At 56.9% G+C, this 17,253-nt stretch overlaps 1 protein-coding gene across 5 annotated transcripts in view; it reads left to right on the top strand.

The window, feature by feature from the left end:
* The window catches only part of OGDHL (oxoglutarate dehydrogenase L), a 32,765-nt gene extending 16,072 nt beyond the window's left edge, over nt 1-16,693 (top strand). For all 5 annotated transcript variants that reach the window (XM_044942426.2, XM_044942424.2, XM_006065676.4 and 2 more), the window contains 17 exons: nt 627-773; nt 2,480-2,570; nt 4,945-5,124; nt 5,277-5,405; nt 6,279-6,458; nt 6,730-6,882; nt 7,610-7,712; nt 7,840-7,968; nt 8,991-9,141; nt 10,742-10,869; nt 11,761-11,939; nt 13,296-13,367; nt 13,487-13,612; nt 13,720-13,792; nt 14,997-15,160; nt 15,345-15,499; nt 15,946-16,693. In XM_044942426.2, coding sequence (XP_044798361.2) covers nt 627-773; nt 2,480-2,570; nt 4,945-5,124; nt 5,277-5,405; nt 6,279-6,458; nt 6,730-6,882; nt 7,610-7,712; nt 7,840-7,968; nt 8,991-9,141; nt 10,742-10,869; nt 11,761-11,939; nt 13,296-13,367; nt 13,487-13,612; nt 13,720-13,792; nt 14,997-15,160; nt 15,345-15,499; nt 15,946-16,069 — 2,284 coding nt within the window. In that variant the 3' untranslated portion in view covers nt 16,070-16,693. The remainder of the gene's footprint in view (nt 1-626; nt 774-2,479; nt 2,571-4,944; nt 5,125-5,276; nt 5,406-6,278; nt 6,459-6,729; nt 6,883-7,609; nt 7,713-7,839; nt 7,969-8,990; nt 9,142-10,741; nt 10,870-11,760; nt 11,940-13,295; nt 13,368-13,486; nt 13,613-13,719; nt 13,793-14,996; nt 15,161-15,344; nt 15,500-15,945) is intronic.
* Nucleotides 16,694-17,253: the final 560 nt, after the last annotated feature.

The raw sequence follows: 17,253 nt of genomic DNA, 5'->3' as shown, positions 1-17,253 counted from the left end.
AGCCCTAGCTGATGAGGAGGTACCTGGCAAGTGAAGGCAGGGCTGGGTGGGGCTCCAGGAGATCATGACACTGAACAAGGATGGAAGTGACATAAAGATGTCCTTGCGTGGAGTGAGTGTAGCAGGGACTTCCTGCAGGTAGGGCAGGGCTGGACTTCTGTGAAGCTGGATCTACCCAGGACTGTGGGGCCCTGGCGGAGCCCCTGACCCAGCTGCTGGGAATAAAGTGGCTCCCTGAGCAGTGACATGTGGGCTGGAATTTGAATTGAGCCGTGAGGAGGTCTTTGGAACATGATGAGAGAGCTCCAGGGCACATGTGTGCTGGAGGGCAGCGAGCCGAGAACAGTGGGATGGCTAGTTGCAGCAGTTTGACTGGAAGGGGAAGAGAAGGTGGTTCCCGGGAATGGATGCAGCCAGAGGCCTCTGGTTAAGCTGGGAGGAGCCTCAGCCTCCCCCAGACCTATGCTCCTTGCTGGTGGGGCATCATGGTGTCTGTGCCAGGCCCTGGACTGTGCAGAGAGATGTGACTTCGTAGCTTCCTCTGTCCTGGCACCCTACTCCAAGCCCTCAGGAATAGCCCCCACGAGCCCCTGCCTCACCACCCTTTTCTTCCCCTCCCCAAGCAGGTTTGAAGACTTCCTGGCCAGGAAGTGGTCTTCAGAGAAGCGGTTTGGCCTGGAGGGCTGTGAGGTCATGATTCCGGCCCTGAAGACTATCATCGACAAATCCAGTGAGATGGGGATCGAGAACGTCATCCTGGGGATGCCCCACAGGTGGGTCCTCCCTGCCTCAGCCTTGTGCTTCTCCCCCAGGCCCAGCAAGCTGAGATGGATGTGAGGCTTTGAAAGTCAGAGTAGGGGTGTTATTGGGACCTAGGGGTAGAGGCAAAGGGTTCTGGAAAGTTCTGAGTCCCTGGGCCCTGGCTTGCTCATCACAGGAAGAGCTGAGCGTGTGGCCAAAGCCTCTGGAACCGGGTTCTCTTGGGCTCAGTTTCTCACCACACTGCCACCATCCCCAGCAATACTGAGATGACAGAAGGGGCTATGTCATGCTACTTGAGGTTCCTGTGGAGTGGCACAGCCCAGAAAAGTGAGGGCAGAGCCTGGACACGTGGGCCTGGGTTGGCCTCACCTGGTGGGAGGTCTCTGGAGGTCAGCTGAATGTCTCTTTCCCTGGCTGCTAGCTGACCACTCATTTCCCTGGGACTTTGATAAAGACTTGGAAGGTTGGCCTGGCCACTGGGCAGTTACCTCTAAGCTGGAGCCTGTGGGATAATGAGGAATATAGCCAGGGTGGCCAGGGGTCCTGCTGAATGGGCAGGGACAGGACATGCTGTCTGTCTGAGGGGCAAAGCCTCGGTATTTCCCATGCCCATTTCCAGCCACTCACAGGGGGCCAGTCCCCTACTGCTTCAGCACTGGGGCATCACGATGAAGTGTGAGGAGGGTCCCCATCTGTGGGCTGGCCTGCCAGGAGTCCAGGCTTTGTCTCACAGGCTCTGTGCCCTGGAGGGAGCAGAGAGGACCCCGTGGTTTCAGGACGGCTTGGCTTCAGTAGAACTGTGGGGGGTGGGGAGAGAACGGTGCTGGGCCGCGCTGGCGCTGCACGGGCTCCTGGCCTGAGGAGGCTTCTCGGGGCCAAGGACTGCCCTCGGCCAAGCCTCCATGGTTGAGAAGGGGACTCTGAGACTTGAGGGCTTTCCCCAAAGGGGCTGAGGGGTGTTCATCTGGTTCCTGTGTCCATACAGCCCTCCCTCCACAGAACAAGAGAGAAGCCCACCGGAAGAGGGCTGCCCTTCTGTCATAGGGCCCTGTGGGGCTAGAGGTCACACCAGAGTATGCGCAGGCCTAGGGCTGGCGTCTGCTGCTGGGCTGTGGAAGTGAGTTCTGAGTCACGCCTTGTGCCTGCCTCAGGCTGGTGTCCACCCCTGCATATATTGCCCCATGATGGGAAGTTCAGGCTGGATTGGAGAATCCCTGGACCTAGCTGCTTCCCCACAACCCCCCTGGACCACCCCCTCCCACCCACCAGACCTAAGCTCGTCTGGACAGGCCCTCTGGTGACTCCTAAGGGCAGAAATGTCACCTCTTCTGTATCCTGCTCCAAGATGCTGCTAGGCTGGGCTGGCGAGCCGTGTGGGAGTGGTTGCGTTGTGTTAGCAGGTTGGGATCAAGATTCTGGGTTGGGCTCAGCTTTGGGGTCAGGGAGGGGGTGAGTGGACACTTGGCCATGAGGCTGGGTGGCTCCCTGCTCATGAAGGCCTCCTGAGTCTGAGGGGTGTGGGTGTCTGCTGGCCAGGGAGAGCTGGCCAGCTGGAGCTGCTCACATGCCTTGCAGATTGAGACAGGGTCAGAGGGCTGGGGTCCCAATGCCCACGCTGTTCCTGCGTGGCAGGTGGACAGGGAGCATGATTATGCTGGGGTGTGTTGAGGGAAGTGGCCTCTGTGCCAGGTGAGAGCCCTGTCCCCTCTGGCCCCAGGGGCAGGCTGAATGTGCTGGCCAACGTTATTCGCAAGGACCTGGAGCAGATCTTCTGCCAGTTTGATCCCAAGCTGGAGGCGGCGGACGAGGTGGGTGCCAAGTGTGGGCACCAGAGCCCCTGGAGAGCTGGGTATTTGGGAGATGGACAGACATGCAGAAGAGTGGGAGAAAGGCCGGGGGTGTCAATGTGAGGCTCCTGAGGTGCCTTGGAACCAAGTGCTCTGATCTCGGATAACTAGGAGAATCCTTGGATGATCTGGGCCAACCTGCTATCTCCAGCCAAGGAAACTGAGGCCCAGAGAGGTGCAGGGGAGTGCCTGAAGTTACTCAGTTCAGCCCCTGTGGCTGTGTCTCTGTGCCCAGAGCCCTGCCTGCCCGTAAGGACTCCTCACTCGCTTGTTTGCCCAGCACAGTGTTGGGAGGTCAGGACAGTTTCCTGTGCCCACTGATGAGCAGAGGGTACAGCTTTCCACCCTCACCCACTTCCTGGTATGTTTACGTGTCATGTAGGCCGCGTATCCCATGATTTTGTGCGTGCTGGGCCCTCAGCCACGTTGCCGTCTTCTCTTCCTCTCGCTGTCTCTTTCACGTCCTGCCCATCACCCCGTCTGATGGCTCTCCTGGTCCTCCAGGCAGGACAGCTGTCTGTGCCTCCTCTGTGCTCCCTTTGCCTGAAGAACTGTGTCTGCTCTGGCCTTTTCTGTTCTGTGTGTGTGTGTGTGTGTGTGTGTGTGTGTGTGTGTGTGTCTGTTTTCCCATCCAGGCTGGTAGCAAGGTGAGGGCAGGGACCTTACCCCGAAGCCTCAGCACCCAGCACTGGAGGATGCTTTGTTAAAATGAGCCACGTTAAATGACTGCTCTAGAGCCATCCAGCACGTTAGACCAGAGCAGGACTAGAATCCATATCTGCTGGCTCCCAACTCAGGATCTTTCCACCATCATGTCCATTTTGCTCAAGCACCTCCGTTCTCTGAGTCTCACTTTGCTTTCCTGTAAAATGGGGATAAAAATTCCTGGTCCCAGAATAGGTTGTGAGCAATTACAGATGACATGAGTGAACTATAAAACCTGGCCAAAGAGCTCTTTAAACAAATTTACTTTTTTCTTAATTGAAAAAACAATGTGAGCATCATTTGAAGAAAAGATTTCCTAGTGAGAGTAAGTTTCCCTTCTGAGGCTGCTTTCCTGCTCCCCGGAGGCTCTGCTGTGGTCAGTTTTCATGTTAAGGTGGAACATTCCAGAAACGTTCCACGCAGTGCAAACGCATGTAGGCGTCCAGCACAGCTTTATTTGTAAGAGGCCAGGGGAGCAGCTCGAGACGCCGCTGGGCGCCTTGCTGTTTTCCCTTAATGAACCGCCACTATTTTAGAGCTGCACGCCAAGCTCCCCGGGCTTCTAATGCCCCTCTGGTTTCCACCGTCTCTTGTTGATGAGCGTTAGGTGGTGGGATGAGTGTTTTTGCACATATTTGTGTGCATTTCTAGATAGTGTCTGAGAAATGCCGTGGCTGAAGCTGAGGAGGCAGGACTGAATTGCCCTCCAAACAGCTTGCAGACGGCGGCGAGTCTGCCTACTGTGTGCGAGTCCCAGGCCACGCCCCCCTTCCCTGACTCCATCCACCCTTTCCATCTTTGCCAATGTGATGGGTCCAGGAGTGACTGCATTTGAACATATTTCTCTGCTATGAATTTGAGTGTCTTCTCACATGTTTTTAAACCATGTATGCCTTTTCCTGTAAATTCCTTTTCCTGGCTTGTGCTTATTTTTCCCTGGGGTCTTGGTGAAAAGTGCTTTACGTATTGAAGGAGTTAGCCCTTTGCTTGCATTTGTGTGATAGATATTTTCCCAGCCTGATTTTTTTGCCCCCTAATACTGTGCGTGAATCTTCTTCCCCCTTGACAAATATATTAGATTTTGGCTGTCTTATCCTCTGTGGCTTCTGAGGTTTGTGTGTTGTTTAGAAAGACTCCTCGCTCTAAGATCATAAAATGTGTCATGTTTCCCTGCTACTGTGTTTTGTCTGCCGTGTGCACATTCTTGCTTACTTTGGTGAAAGGAATTTAGTAGGGGTCCTGCTCCAGTGTTTTTCCAGAGGCCTGGCCCATGGTCTTAACTCCAGTTAAGAGCTGTCCTTCATTTCTTGGCCTTCACTGTCGCTGGTTGGCCCCGTCCTAAGGGTGCTTTACCCATCCCCAACTCTGCCATCATTCATGCGGAGAGTATGGTTGCTGATAATGTGCAGGGGCTCTGATGAGGGATCACGACCCAGGGAACCCGCCGGCTTTTCTTAGAGCAGCTGGAAGACAAGCAGGGCGTGTGCCAGGGTTGGGGGAGGAATGCAGGCGTGGGTCAGGGACAGCACGACTTTCCCAGGGAGCAGACTCCAGGGGATGCCCCAGCCCCGCTGTGGACTTGCATGTCTGGGATGGTGGGGACTTCATCACAGGCCACCTCAACCTTCAGGGTTCTGGAGATGTCAAATATCACCTCGGCATGTACCACGAGCGGATCAATCGTGTCACGAACAGGAACATCACTCTGTCGCTCGTGGCCAACCCCTCCCACCTGGAAGCTGTGGACCCCGTGGTGCAGGGGAAGACGAAGGCGGAGCAGTTCTACCGCGGGGACGCCCAGGGCAAGAAGGTGAGCTCTCCTGGGCCCTGAGGACCTGGGTTCTGTGGGCCGGGCTCCTGAGGGGTGAGCTCCGAGGGGTAGACTCCAAGGTTCAGGGTTGGGGCTGGGCGGCACAGGCTGGAGCATGGGGGGGGCCTCCTGACTGATACCCTGTCCTGCAGGTCATGTCCATCCTGGTCCACGGGGACGCTGCCTTTGCTGGCCAGGGCGTGGTCTATGAGACCTTCCACCTGAGCGATCTGCCCTCTTACACCACCAACGGTACCGTGCACGTTGTCGTCAACAACCAGGTGAGAGCCAGGACTGCATGCTGGCCCTGGCAGTGTTACCTATTCCTGGTCCAGGCAGCACTCTGAGGAGAAGAGTGGGACAGTCCTGCTTCTAAGCCCACTGCTCTGCCACTTAGCAGAGTGTGCCTTCAGCGAGGTGCCTGATCTCTCAGCCTTGGTTTCCTGGTCTGTGGAATGGGAGGAGTGTACATCTGTGTGTGTGTCTCTGTGTGTATCTATCTCTCTGTCCTTCTCTCCCGCGTCCCCAAGTATGTGGGCACACACACACATATATATGATAAAGCTGTCGGGACAGAGGAAGATGGGTATAACCAGCACCTACCCCAGAGGCTGCACATATAAAATCAGATGCTGCCTTTAGCTCCATGTGACCCAGTCTTAGAACACGGCTCTCACAGCTTTTGCTTTTAAGGCAACTGTGGTTAACGACAGCTCTTCTGAACCTGTAAAGCCCTGGGTTAATGGCTTTATTTGCATAGTCATTTAAGTCATTTAATCTTCACAGTATAACCCTGTGAGGTAGGAATTTAATGAGCCCTTTTAATCAATGAGGAGACCGAGGCTTTGGGAGTTTAAGTGCCTGGCCCAAGGTTGTATAGTTAGTAATTGGTGAGACTGGGTTTTATCCCAACTTGGGCTCCCTGCTCCCACTGTATACAGATGATTGCAGGAGAAAGAGCGGGTGTGATTCGCCTGGTGGTGCTGCTGTCTCCGTGATTTCAAGGTCACCCACTGTTACCTGGTCATGTCCCCATCACCTCCCGGCCACGCCTGATGGACCTCAAGGCAAAGGCACCCCTTCCCCAGCCGCCGGACCCCCGGCCTTCCAGGCAGCTGTAGCTGTCCAGCTCTCAGTTCTTCCTGCTTCTGCAGATTGGCTTCACCACGGACCCCCGGATGGCCCGCTCCTCTCCGTACCCCACCGACGTGGCCCGCGTGGTCAATGCACCCATCTTCCACGTGAATGCAGATGACCCAGAGGCTGTGATATACGTGTGCAGCGTGGCAGCTGAGTGGAGGAACACCTTCAATAAAGACGTCGTGGTAGACCTGGTGGGTGAGGGGGGCCCCGGCTCGGTGGGCTCAGCTGTCCCTGCTGTGCCAAGCTCGCCAGGGCTGCAGCATCTTCAGCGGTCACGGCTGGGCAGCAGGTTGGGTGCCACTGGGCACAGTCTCTGCAGAGGCCTGGCGGGGGCATTTGGTGACGGGTGATCATGAGGGCTGGTGAGGTTTTGAAGGGTGTGGCCTTCCAGGTGTGCCCCAGTGGGCAGTGACTGTGTCAGCCACACTGCCTGGGCCTGGGGACCCACCCTCTGCCCTGCAGGTCTGTTATCGCCGGCGTGGCCACAACGAGATGGACGAGCCCATGTTCACGCAGCCTCTCATGTATAAGCAGATCCACAGACAGGTGCCTGTGCTGAAGAAGTACGCGGACAAGCTCATCGCTGAGGGCACGGTCACCCTGCAGGAGTTTGAGGTGGGCCCCGTCAGCACCTTGCTGGAGCCGAGACTCTGAGGGGCTGCTGATGTTACCAGCCCAGGGCTGGGGGCTGGCGATGGCCCCGGTTATCCAGGGGGACAGAGGACCAAAGACACTTACAGCCCGGTGGGATGCAGTCAGTGTGGCGATGCATGGAAGCCCACCCAAGGCAGGAGTCCAGGAAGGCTTCCTGTGGGAGGCGGCCCTGAGCCGGGTTGTCCCCAGTGTTCTCTGTGGATATGCTGGCCCTCCCTCTGTCAGGTGCTCCGAGAGCAAAGACCGTGAGTCTTTCCTGGGCTCCCACAAGTCCCTTGCCGAGTGCAATCCCATGGACTCTTTCCAGGATCCCCGGAACTCTGGGACTTTAAACTCTGGCCATAAGGTCCCTCTTGGGCTTCCCTGGTAGCTCAGTTGGTAAAGAATCTGCCTGCAATGCAGGAGACCCGGCTTCGATTCCTGGGTTGGTTAGATCCCCTGGAGAAGGGAATTGCAACCCACTCCAGTATTCTTGCCTGAAGAATCCCATGAACAGAGGAATCTGGCAGACTACTGTCCATGGGGTCGCAAGAGTCGGACACGACTTATCGACTAAATCAAATCAATCAAGGTCCCTCTGGGTTAGGGGAAGACCATTCCTCTAGAGCATGGTCAGAAGGACCAGTCACGCAGCCTGTGACTGCCCAGGGCATCATTGCCTCAATCCAGGCCTTCACTCTTATTTCAGGAAGAAATCGCCAAATATGATCGGATCTGTGAGGAGGCGTATGGCAGGTCCAAGGATAAAAAAATCCTGCATATAAAGCACTGGCTGGACTCTCCCTGGCCTGGTGAGTGAGCGGCGTGTGGCTGAGAGCCCCCTGGGGCTGTGGGAGAGGCAGGCCTAGGGAGATGGGCTGGTCAGGGGAACTAAGGCCCCACTGCCTCCCAAAAGTCACAGAGTCTCTGCCCTCTCAGGCTTCTTCAACATGGATGGGGAGCCCAAGAGCATGACGTGCCCAGCCACAGGTGTTCCTGAGGACACGCTGACCCACATTGGTGAAGTGGCCAGCTCTGTGCCCCTGGAGGACTTTAAGATCCACGTGGGTGAGGTTGCTGTCTGGCATGGGCCACTGTCCCAGACATCAGGCCCCAAGAAAGTGGTGTCAGGAGTCAGGGAGGCCCAGTCTCATCCCTGCTTGGCTGTGGGCAGACCAGCTGAGCTCTCTGTGCTTCCTTCATGCCCGTGAGGGATCTGTGATAATAACTCTTCAGGTGAACAGATGTGGATGCCATGCTCCCCAGTGAGTGCCGCTCACAGGCCTCCATGGACACCTTGGGTTTCCCCAGTGCCTTTGTTAGGGGTACCCCTGGATCAGACAGGAGGAGGGCAGGAAAAAAAGGCTTCCCGTGGAGGGGGCAGTTGGGTCTAGAATGTTGGGGGGCAAGTGTGCCAAACTGGACAGATGATAGAGGGTGACCCTGGTCTAGTAGCTGGCCACTGGCTGTGCTTCTTGGCTGTAGCCATTGTGGCCTCCACTCAGGCAGCCTGAAGAGCCCCCGTGGTGGTAGTAGGGCCCCCTGCACCCTCTGAGCAGGCTGTGGGTGCTCCAGGAGGATCCCGCCACTTCTGGGGCCCAGGTGTCTTGGGGCACCGGCTGTGTGCAGTCACGGCAGGTCTGTGTGGGTGTGGGGCCGACGGCACGCCAGCCTGGGCCAGGTGCCTGGGCTCAGATCCAAGCGCCTTCTGTGTGAGGGTGAGTGAGTGACTTTCCTCTTCTGAGCCCGTCTTCTCATCTGAAAGGCAGTGAAGTCGGTACCTGCGTTTCATTGGAGAAGTGTCCCCTGCTCAGCGCGTGTGGCACACGCACGTGGCTGACGCTCAGCTAGTGGCACCTCCTCCCTCCCGCAGGGACAGAGGCAGTGGGAACAAACGCGCGGCCAGCCGAGTACATTGGCTGGAGTGGTGGGGCTGGAGGAGGGTCCCCTGCGCCCTGCCAGGCCCCTGGCCTGTGGGGAGGGTACACAATGAATATGCACACACCTGGCGTGGGGCCTGGGGACCACAGCTGTCCCAGGCGAGGTGGCCAAGCTCCTGCACCCCTCAGGCTGGCCCTTCCCTCCCTCAGGCCTCTCTCGAATCCTGCGGGGCCGTGCAGACATGACCAGGAAGAGGACGGTGGACTGGGCGCTGGCAGAGTACATGGCCTTCGGCTCCCTGCTCAAGGAGGGCATCCACGTGCGGCTCAGTGGGCAGGACGTGGAGAGGGGCACGTTCAGGTGAGGCTAGGGGCTGGAGGAGCCCAGGCCCCGTGGGCGTTAGCCTTGCTGCTTGGGAGAGCTGAGAGTTCAGCTGTGCTGGGGGTCTCTCAGTTGGCCCAGGGACTTTGGATGATCATTTCAATGAAGGCTAAGAGGAAAGCTTCTTAGAACTGATTTTTTTTTTTCCAATCCCTGGCTGAGTGTTATGGTCTGGAGGAAAAACAGAAACCACTGACCACCGTGCAGGAAAGGCCCACTTTTGTTTTCCCAACACCCACTGGCAGGACAGCTGCCTCCACATGGCTCCAGCAACTTGTGGCAAATGAAGGACAGGCCCAGGGCCACTGGAAATCGGCACACATTGCTCTATACACACTCCTGAGCGTGAAATTCACTGGTATCCTAATCACTGTTTGCTCATCGGCCTCCCAGGCTTGAAGGCTGGGTACGTTTCAGGAATGACAGGTTAATAACTTGGCAATTCGAGTGATTGTTAACTCCAGTGTCCACAGATTGATTTGCTCATTGTGTGTTTTGCTGAACTTCCTCAAAGGATTTTCCTTGTCGGACCAGGTGCTATAATGAGCTGCATCCGTGCCTCACTGAGGAGATGAACATGGTATTTCATGGTATTTCTACCCCCATGCTCCACCATTCAAAACTAAGGAAGGAAAATCTCAGAGTCAGAAGGGATTAAAACAGTTGATTGGCTGTTTGAGCCCTTTGAATAGATGTGGAACACCTATGATTCAGCAAATGGAGAACAGCTCAAAGAAATATTTATTCAGATAGCCAGGCCATCTGAAAGCTCCTGGCCTCCTCTCTGCCCCATGGGGCCAGCATGCAGACCTGACTGCTCTGCGTAAGCTCTTGGTTGATGTCAAGTCTTCTGGTCATCAGTGGTCCTCAAGATCCTTTGTTTCCCTTTGAACTACTGTCAAGCCAACTCCCCACTGCCATCTTTCTTGTTTGCAGTTTAGAGTTCAGATGAGGACTTTACACTTGTTGGCTGTCCCCATCACATTTCCTCTGTTTGGGACTCCAGATGTTTGGGACCCCAGATGTTTGGGATCTCAACTCATTCTCTGCCATGTTAGTGAGTCCTGGAGATGTGGCTTCCACAATTCAATAGGCTGTCTATGCCTCCCTTGTCCCAGTCCCTCATCACTGCTGGCCCTGTTCAGCCAGGGCTCAGGGGGCCACTCTGCTGCACCCTGCATTGCACGTCAGTCCTCACGAGGCTTCGCGTTCAGCCAGGGGCCCCTCCTTATGTGCTGCAGTTCCTGTCTCCTGTGATCCTGGGAGCTAGCAGGGTGGGCAGGGGGACAATGCCCCTGGAGTATGGCTTCCTAGGGCCCCAGGTTCCACCCAGGGCCTGGAGTATGGAGGTTGGCATGGCCGGTCTCATGGGACCCTCCTTATGTAGGAAGCTGAGACTCTTCTGTCTGTGCTCCAAGACCCTCAGGGCGTGTGTGAGGCAGGTGCTGCTGGGAGGGGAGGCTGCCCAGAGGAGAGGCCGGATGGCCCTGGCTGTCCGGCGGTCGCCAGCCCGTGGGGCACTGCAGGTGTCTTGGCCAGTCCGCCGCCTCCCACCGCTTCCTGGTCTGTCTCTCTCCAGCCACAGGCACCACGTTCTCCATGATCAGGACGTCGACCGGAGGACGTGTGTCCCGATGAACCACCTGTGGCCTGACCAGGCCCCCTATACCGTGTGTAACAGCTCCCTCTCGGAGTACGGAGTCCTGGGTGGGTCAGAGCTCTGCCTGCAGCTCAAAGAGGGTCTGGCCCCTCAGGGCATCTTGTCTTTGTTGTTTCTACCACGGTCTGGAGGTGGCAGGGGCTGAAGGAGCTTGGAGGGCCCCGGGTGGACCTGGCTCATGGGACAGCCCTGAGGGACAGTGGTTGGGCAGCCTCGACCTGAGGCCACATCAGAGATGTGGTCCTGTCCCATCTGGCCCTCAGAGGACCAGTTGAGGGTCAGTCTTGCCTGGATGGGGACTCTGGATACCAGAGCCTATCCCTGGGTGGCATAAGTGGGCCCAGACAAAAACTGCATTGAATCCTCTAGGGGCCGCTGCTGCTGGCTGGCCCTGAGCCTCCTGGCCTGGCCACCTCCACGTTCCTCACCTGCCTTGTCTTCTGCGCCGCCGCACCCAGAGGCCCTGTCCTCAGGCTAGGCTCTTCCTAGGCTCTGGCTCCCCAGACTACACCCTCAACTCTCCCTTGGCTCAACCTTTAGCTGGCCTGCTTCCTCTGAACCTGCCTCCTCCCAGAAGCAGGAACCCCCGATACTGGCCACCCCTTCTGGGGAGCAGCCTCTGGGGCTGGTCCTGCACCCCTGCTCATTTTGCAGGGACTCCTTGGCAGGTGGCCCCTGCGGCCTCTGCAGGGTATCTTTGGACTTGGCTCCTGGTCTAGCTAAGGCTGAAGCCAGCTGTATGTGAGGTCAGGGCTGAGGTTGGCATCTCCGGGCCTGTCCTATGCCATGTCCCATGCCCCATGGAGTCCCCGGCTCTTCCGGCCTCCAGGGAAGGATGGGCAGGGCAGGCACAGTGGGTGAGGACGGGCTGGGCTGGCCGGAGCCCCAGCCCTTGGTGACAGCGTGTGGCAGGCTCTACCTCTGTGTCCTCTGTTTAGGTTTCGAGCTGGGCTACGCCATGGCCAGCCCCAACGCCTTGGTCCTCTGGGAGGCTCAGTTTGGTGACTTCCACAACACGGCCCAGTGCATCATCGACCAGTTCATCAGCACGGGCCAGGCCAAGTGGGTGCGACACAATGGCATCGTGCTGCTGCTGCCCCATGGCATGGAGGGCATGGTGAGGGCCTCACAGGAGGGCGTGGCTGGCCTGGAAGAGGGTGGCTGGACCCTTGGCCGCTTGCAGAGTTGAGGGGGTTGTGTGCCTTCCAACCCCTGGGAACCACAGGACGCAGGGTGGGCCTGCGTGGGTCTGCATCAGCACTACTGAAGGTGATGATGCTACTGCTCTAGGTCAGAGACGGAACGGACGTGTCCGCGTGCCTGCTGTGTGCGTTTAAAACTTTCTCTGTGTATCAACTCCTCCAATCCTTACAACAGCCTAAAGAGGCAGATCCTGTTCCCACTGCCAGATAAGGAAGCTGAGACACAGAGAGGTAGAATAGCCTGCCTGAGGTCACACAGCTAGCCGCTGAGATTTGAACGTCTGTTGTTGGAGGGGCCACAGGTGGGGGAGAAGGAGGATATGCAGGTCATCAGGGGAGGGGAGGGAGGTGCATCGTGAGGTCCCACCCTGGTGGCTGTGTGGCCTGACCAGGTAGAGCATGGCTGGGGCTTGGTCACTGCCTGGCTGGACTGGATGTCCTGCTCAGCTTGGACTGGTCACACATTCAGGGGTTGATCAGCATTGCTCAGAGCTAGGTCTCATGGTGCTGGGCACTTCCCATGCCATGTATTATCCTGTGGCATCCTCACCAGATCGGTTCTGTTCCCGTTTCACATGCGAGGAGAGAAGTCCTGTGACTGCCCAAGGTCCCTCAGTTGTAGAGGTAGCTGGCTTCTCACCTGGAGCCAGGCTGGATGAGGAGCTGAGCTGGCCTGGCTGGTACCTGTGGCTGTGGGTCCATGGGGCTTTGCCCCTAAGGGAGGGGCAGCCACCCCTGTCCCATGGGGAGCCAGCTTGGAGGACCGTGGGGTGTCCTGCTGCTCTTATGGAGCAGAGCAGCCACGTGGGTGAGGGTAGGAGGAGGAGTCAGACCTGGGTTTGCAGTTGCCCCTTTCTGACTGAGTAACCTTGAGGTTGCTTCTTAATGTCTTCGCCCTTCACCTTCATCTACGTTACAGAGCTGCTCTCAGAACAGTGAATAATGTGGGTGAGGTCTGTAGAACGATGTCTGGCACACAGGGAGCACTCAGCGAATGGTCACTGCTGCAAGGCAGAACTTTCTAGAGAAAGAGCATCTTGGCCTTTTCACTTTTCCTTCTGCCCTGTGTGCTCACACGTTTTGGCTCTGGCTGGACCCTCCTTCCTGCTCTTCCCACATTCCTTGCTTTTCCTATGGTTCAGATTCTGGAGTTAGGCATCTCCTCCAGAAGCGCTCTAGACCCTGCCCTGAGCCCCAGGTCCCCATCTCTTGTGACAGACCCCTAATCCCCCTGAACTCTGGCCAGCCTGGCCATCTGGCATTTGTTCCAGGGCCCAGAGCACTCTTCAGCCAGGCCTGAGAGGTTCCTGCAGATGAGCAATGACGACTCAGATGCCTACCCTGTGAGTACTGCCCGCTCCCCGCCCCTCCCCAGGACAGGGCCACACGCTGCTACTCCTGGCAAGGCCACGATATGGGTACCACAGGCAGGTCCCCTCCCAGCTGCACCCTGTCCCTCCAGGCATTCACGCAGGACTTTGAGGTGAGACAGCTCTACGACTGCAACTGGATCGTGGTTAACTGCTCCACGCCGGCCAGTTACTTCCACGTGCTGCGCCGGCAGATCCTGCTGCCCTTCCGCAAGCCGGTGAGCCACCGACCCTGGTCATCGCTGGGATAACGCAGGGGTCGAGTGCAGGGTGCCCTGGCCGAGTGGGGGCAGGCCGGCAGCCAGCCACCGTGTTTCCCTTCCAGCTGATCATCTTCACACCCAAATCTCTGCTGAGGCACCCAGAGGCCAAGTCCAGCTTTGACCAGATGGTATCTGGTATGTGCCTGGGCAGGTTGGGGAGGTGGCTGATGGGGGCCCATGGGGCAGCCTCTGTTTCTGTGGCTCTGTTGGCCCTGTAGCTTCTGACATGGTCCCTGCCAGCAGCTGGATTGGGAGGTTGGTGCAGCGGCCAGATGTCTGAGCCTGCCTGGGTCACTTGGGCTGAGATCCAGGCTCAGGAGCATGCACTAGCTCCCTGCGGCTGCTCAGGAGGGCCAGCCTGGCTGCGCTGGAAGAGCTCAGAGGCTGGAGGTCTGCTGCAGCTCTGCCTGGTTCATGGGATGCTGAGTGTCAGTCATTCATCCATCACTCATGAGCCCAACAGGCATCACTGGCCCTGGGGACCTGGCACCCCCTCCAAGAGCTCTCAGCCCTGGTGTTGGAACTGAGATGTGACCCAATAGAGGTTGAAGGGGGCAAGTTTAGGGCTTTGAAGCTGGTCACAGCAGAGCTGTCTGGGAAAACGGTCCTGGGCTGTAGGGGAGGGGCGGGAGCTGGTCCGGGGACCTCAGTGGCGTGCGCAGGCGCTTGTTCTCACTTGCGCGTGTGTAGGCATCTCCTCAGATGTGGCCAGTGGCTAAGCCAGCAGTGCAGAGCCCTGGCATTAGGCTGGACTGCCTGGGCTGAACACTCAGTGCTGGTGAACCCTCTGCCTCAGGGTCCTCACCTCGGATGCAGTGACCTCACAGTAGCTTCCCTGCCACCTGGCATGAGATCAGGAAGGAAAAATCTGTGGGACTCTGCTGGGAGCTGGGCTCTGGGGCTGAGGGAGGAAGAACCGTGCCAGGGTTTACTTTCCAGTTTGATGACTGGGGGAATTGAGTGTGCCCGGGAGGTGCATGACTGGCTGGAGAGCAGGTCTGGGATAGACAACAATTCTGTAGATGGGAATGTGATATCACCTTCTCTGTCCTCTCCAGGGGTTCTCCCCATCAGTCCCCCATCACTTTAAACTTGGTGTTCCCAGGGCTTTGCCCTTGGCTGCAGCTGCTGTCTCCACTCCTGTCCCCGGGACGTCTCAGGGTGTCTGCTATCTCCTGTTCTGTTGTTTGGCTCAGGAGGTTCATGTTGCAGATCTAAATCTGGGGCTTGACTCGGTGGCCAAGGAGAGCCTGGAGGAGCCAGGAGTGTGGACTTGATTCCCAGGCTGCTCTGGCCCCTCTGGGGGCCGACGCCCCATCCATGTCCTGTTGGTCCCCAGGAACCAGTTTCCAGCGGGTGATTCCTGAGGATGGGGCTGCGGCGCGGGCTCCTGGGCAGGTGCGGCGGCTCATCTTCTGCACGGGCAAGGTGTTCTATGACCTGGTGAAGGAGCGGAGCAGCCAGGGCCTGGACGAGCTCGTGGCCATCACACGCCTGGAGCAGGTGCGCCTGGGCCCCTCGGCTGCTCGGCGTGGTGGGCAAGGCCCAATTGCCAGTCCACTGGCTCTGGGCAGCGTGCCAGGGCTGGAGCCAGTGAGCAGGGTGGTGGCTGCTCTCTGGGGGGCCTGTCTGTGGGCAGACCCCCCTTCCCCTGGCTATGACCTTCATTCTTCCTGCCCTGCCCCAGATCTCTCCGTTTCCTTTCGACCTGATCAAGCGAGAGGCAGAAAAGTACCCGGGCGTGGAGCTGGTGTGGTGTCAGGAGGAGCACAAGAACATGGGCTACTATGACTACATCAGCCCACGCTTCATGACCATCCTGGGCCGGGCGCGGCCCATATGGTACAAGGCTGGGTGCAGGGGCTGCCCGCCACCCACCCCTCGTGTTTGCCAGGGCCCCATCCTGGCCTGGCCTGCCGCATTTGCTGTGTGAGCTGGCACTGGGCACTGCCCTTCTCCGGGCTGTACTGAAACCCGAGGAGCTGGCCCCCGAGTCCCTGCTGGCTCTGTGACGGTCAGTGGCAGAGCGTCTTCCCCATTAAGGATCCTCTTCAATAGCCGTATGGAGAGCAAACCTTTGTGTTTGTTCTGAGGCCAGAACTGAACTAGAGAACCTCCCGCATGTCTCAGATCTCCTACCTTTGATCTTAGGCCACTGACTTAGCCCCTTGGAGCCTCAGGCTCTTCATTCCTGCAGCTGGGTGACGATAAGCATAGACCCCATGCGGTCCTAGGGTAGCCGCGAAGCCAGCCCAGCCCTTCCCCTGAGCTTCTCTCTCCTCCTCCAGGTATGTTGGCCGAGACCCAGCGGCTGCACCAGCCACAGGGAACAGGAACACTCATCTGGTGTCTCTGAAGAAGTTTCTGGATACTGCCTTCAATCTCCAGGCCTTTGAAGGCAAAACATTTTAGAGCCTGTCTGAGTCTTGCTGTGGGGTTTCCTGGGGACATGGTGGATGTTAGGGGTTGGCTGGCTCTGCTGCCCAGGAGAGAGACTGTCAGGAGCCCCGAGATAAAACCTACCCATATGGTGATTGAGGCCGAAATGTAGGTACCACCAGCTTCAGTATTAAGCCATCTTGGGCTTTGTGTTTATTTCAGAATCTCTTAGGGCTGAGAAGCCAGAGGTGTCTGATAGATGGGCTATAGCTGTGGAGTGTTTCTCCAGCTGCCCTGGTCTCCAGGGTTTCATGTGGCTTCTCTGTCTGTGTCATTCACGTCTCTGCAGACAGCCAGCCAGCTACCGAGGAGCCCATGTCTTTGGTTTCTCTCCAGCCCGGCAGACTTGGCTGCTGCTCACCCTGTCCTTGTTCATCTGTAGATTCAAGCACCGTTCTCTGTTGTGCTCTTAGAAATAGAGACTTTAGCAATGACAGCCAGGTGAAGCCAAACCATGGTAGGTGATTTATATGGGCTCTGTTTTATGGGGCTTGTCATAATGAGGTATGTCAGCTTCTGTGTGAAATATGGTTATATTTACCATGTACCAAAGTAGAAAACCAAATAACAGAGAAATTAAAAACTGCTTAAGAGAGACTTCCTGTTGTCACTTCTTGTTGTAAAGTTGGGGGTGGGGCAGATGGATTAGGGAGGGTAGAGGATGGGAAGAAAGGAAGACTAAGCATGAAGGGGCAGATTCACCCTCCTGTGGGCAGATTTTCCTCTGAGCATCGGCAACGTTTACAGGTCTGTTGGCATCTCCACTCTTTAGCCTTTTGTTGGTTTTGCATCCCTGCAAAGACGCCAAGGAAGAAGCAGCACAGGAAAGATGTTTTGCTTTCTACAAATCATTTATCCACTTATCCCTTCTCAGAGCACTTCTGTCTAGGCGCTGGGATCCAGGCTGAAACAAACACCTGTCTTGGAGCACAGCAGGACAGACGTTATAAACAGTTCACAGTTGGCTCTCCATACCCATGGGTTCCACGTGGATCCAAGAATGGATCACAAATACCTGGGGAAAAATATTCCAGAAAGTTCCTAAAAGCAAAATTGGAATTTGTCACGTGCCAGCTACTGTGATACAGTGCATTTACATTGTATTTACAATGATTTCTTGGCATTCACACCTTATTGGGTATTGCAAGTAACCTAGA

Source organism: Bubalus bubalis, chromosome 4, assembly GCF_019923935.1.
Source record: "Bubalus bubalis isolate 160015118507 breed Murrah chromosome 4, NDDB_SH_1, whole genome shotgun sequence".
Taxonomy (NCBI): Eukaryota; Metazoa; Chordata; class Mammalia; order Artiodactyla; family Bovidae; genus Bubalus; species Bubalus bubalis.
Note: the sequence above shows the minus strand (reverse complement) of the source record. Positions and strands in the feature narration are given on the sequence as shown.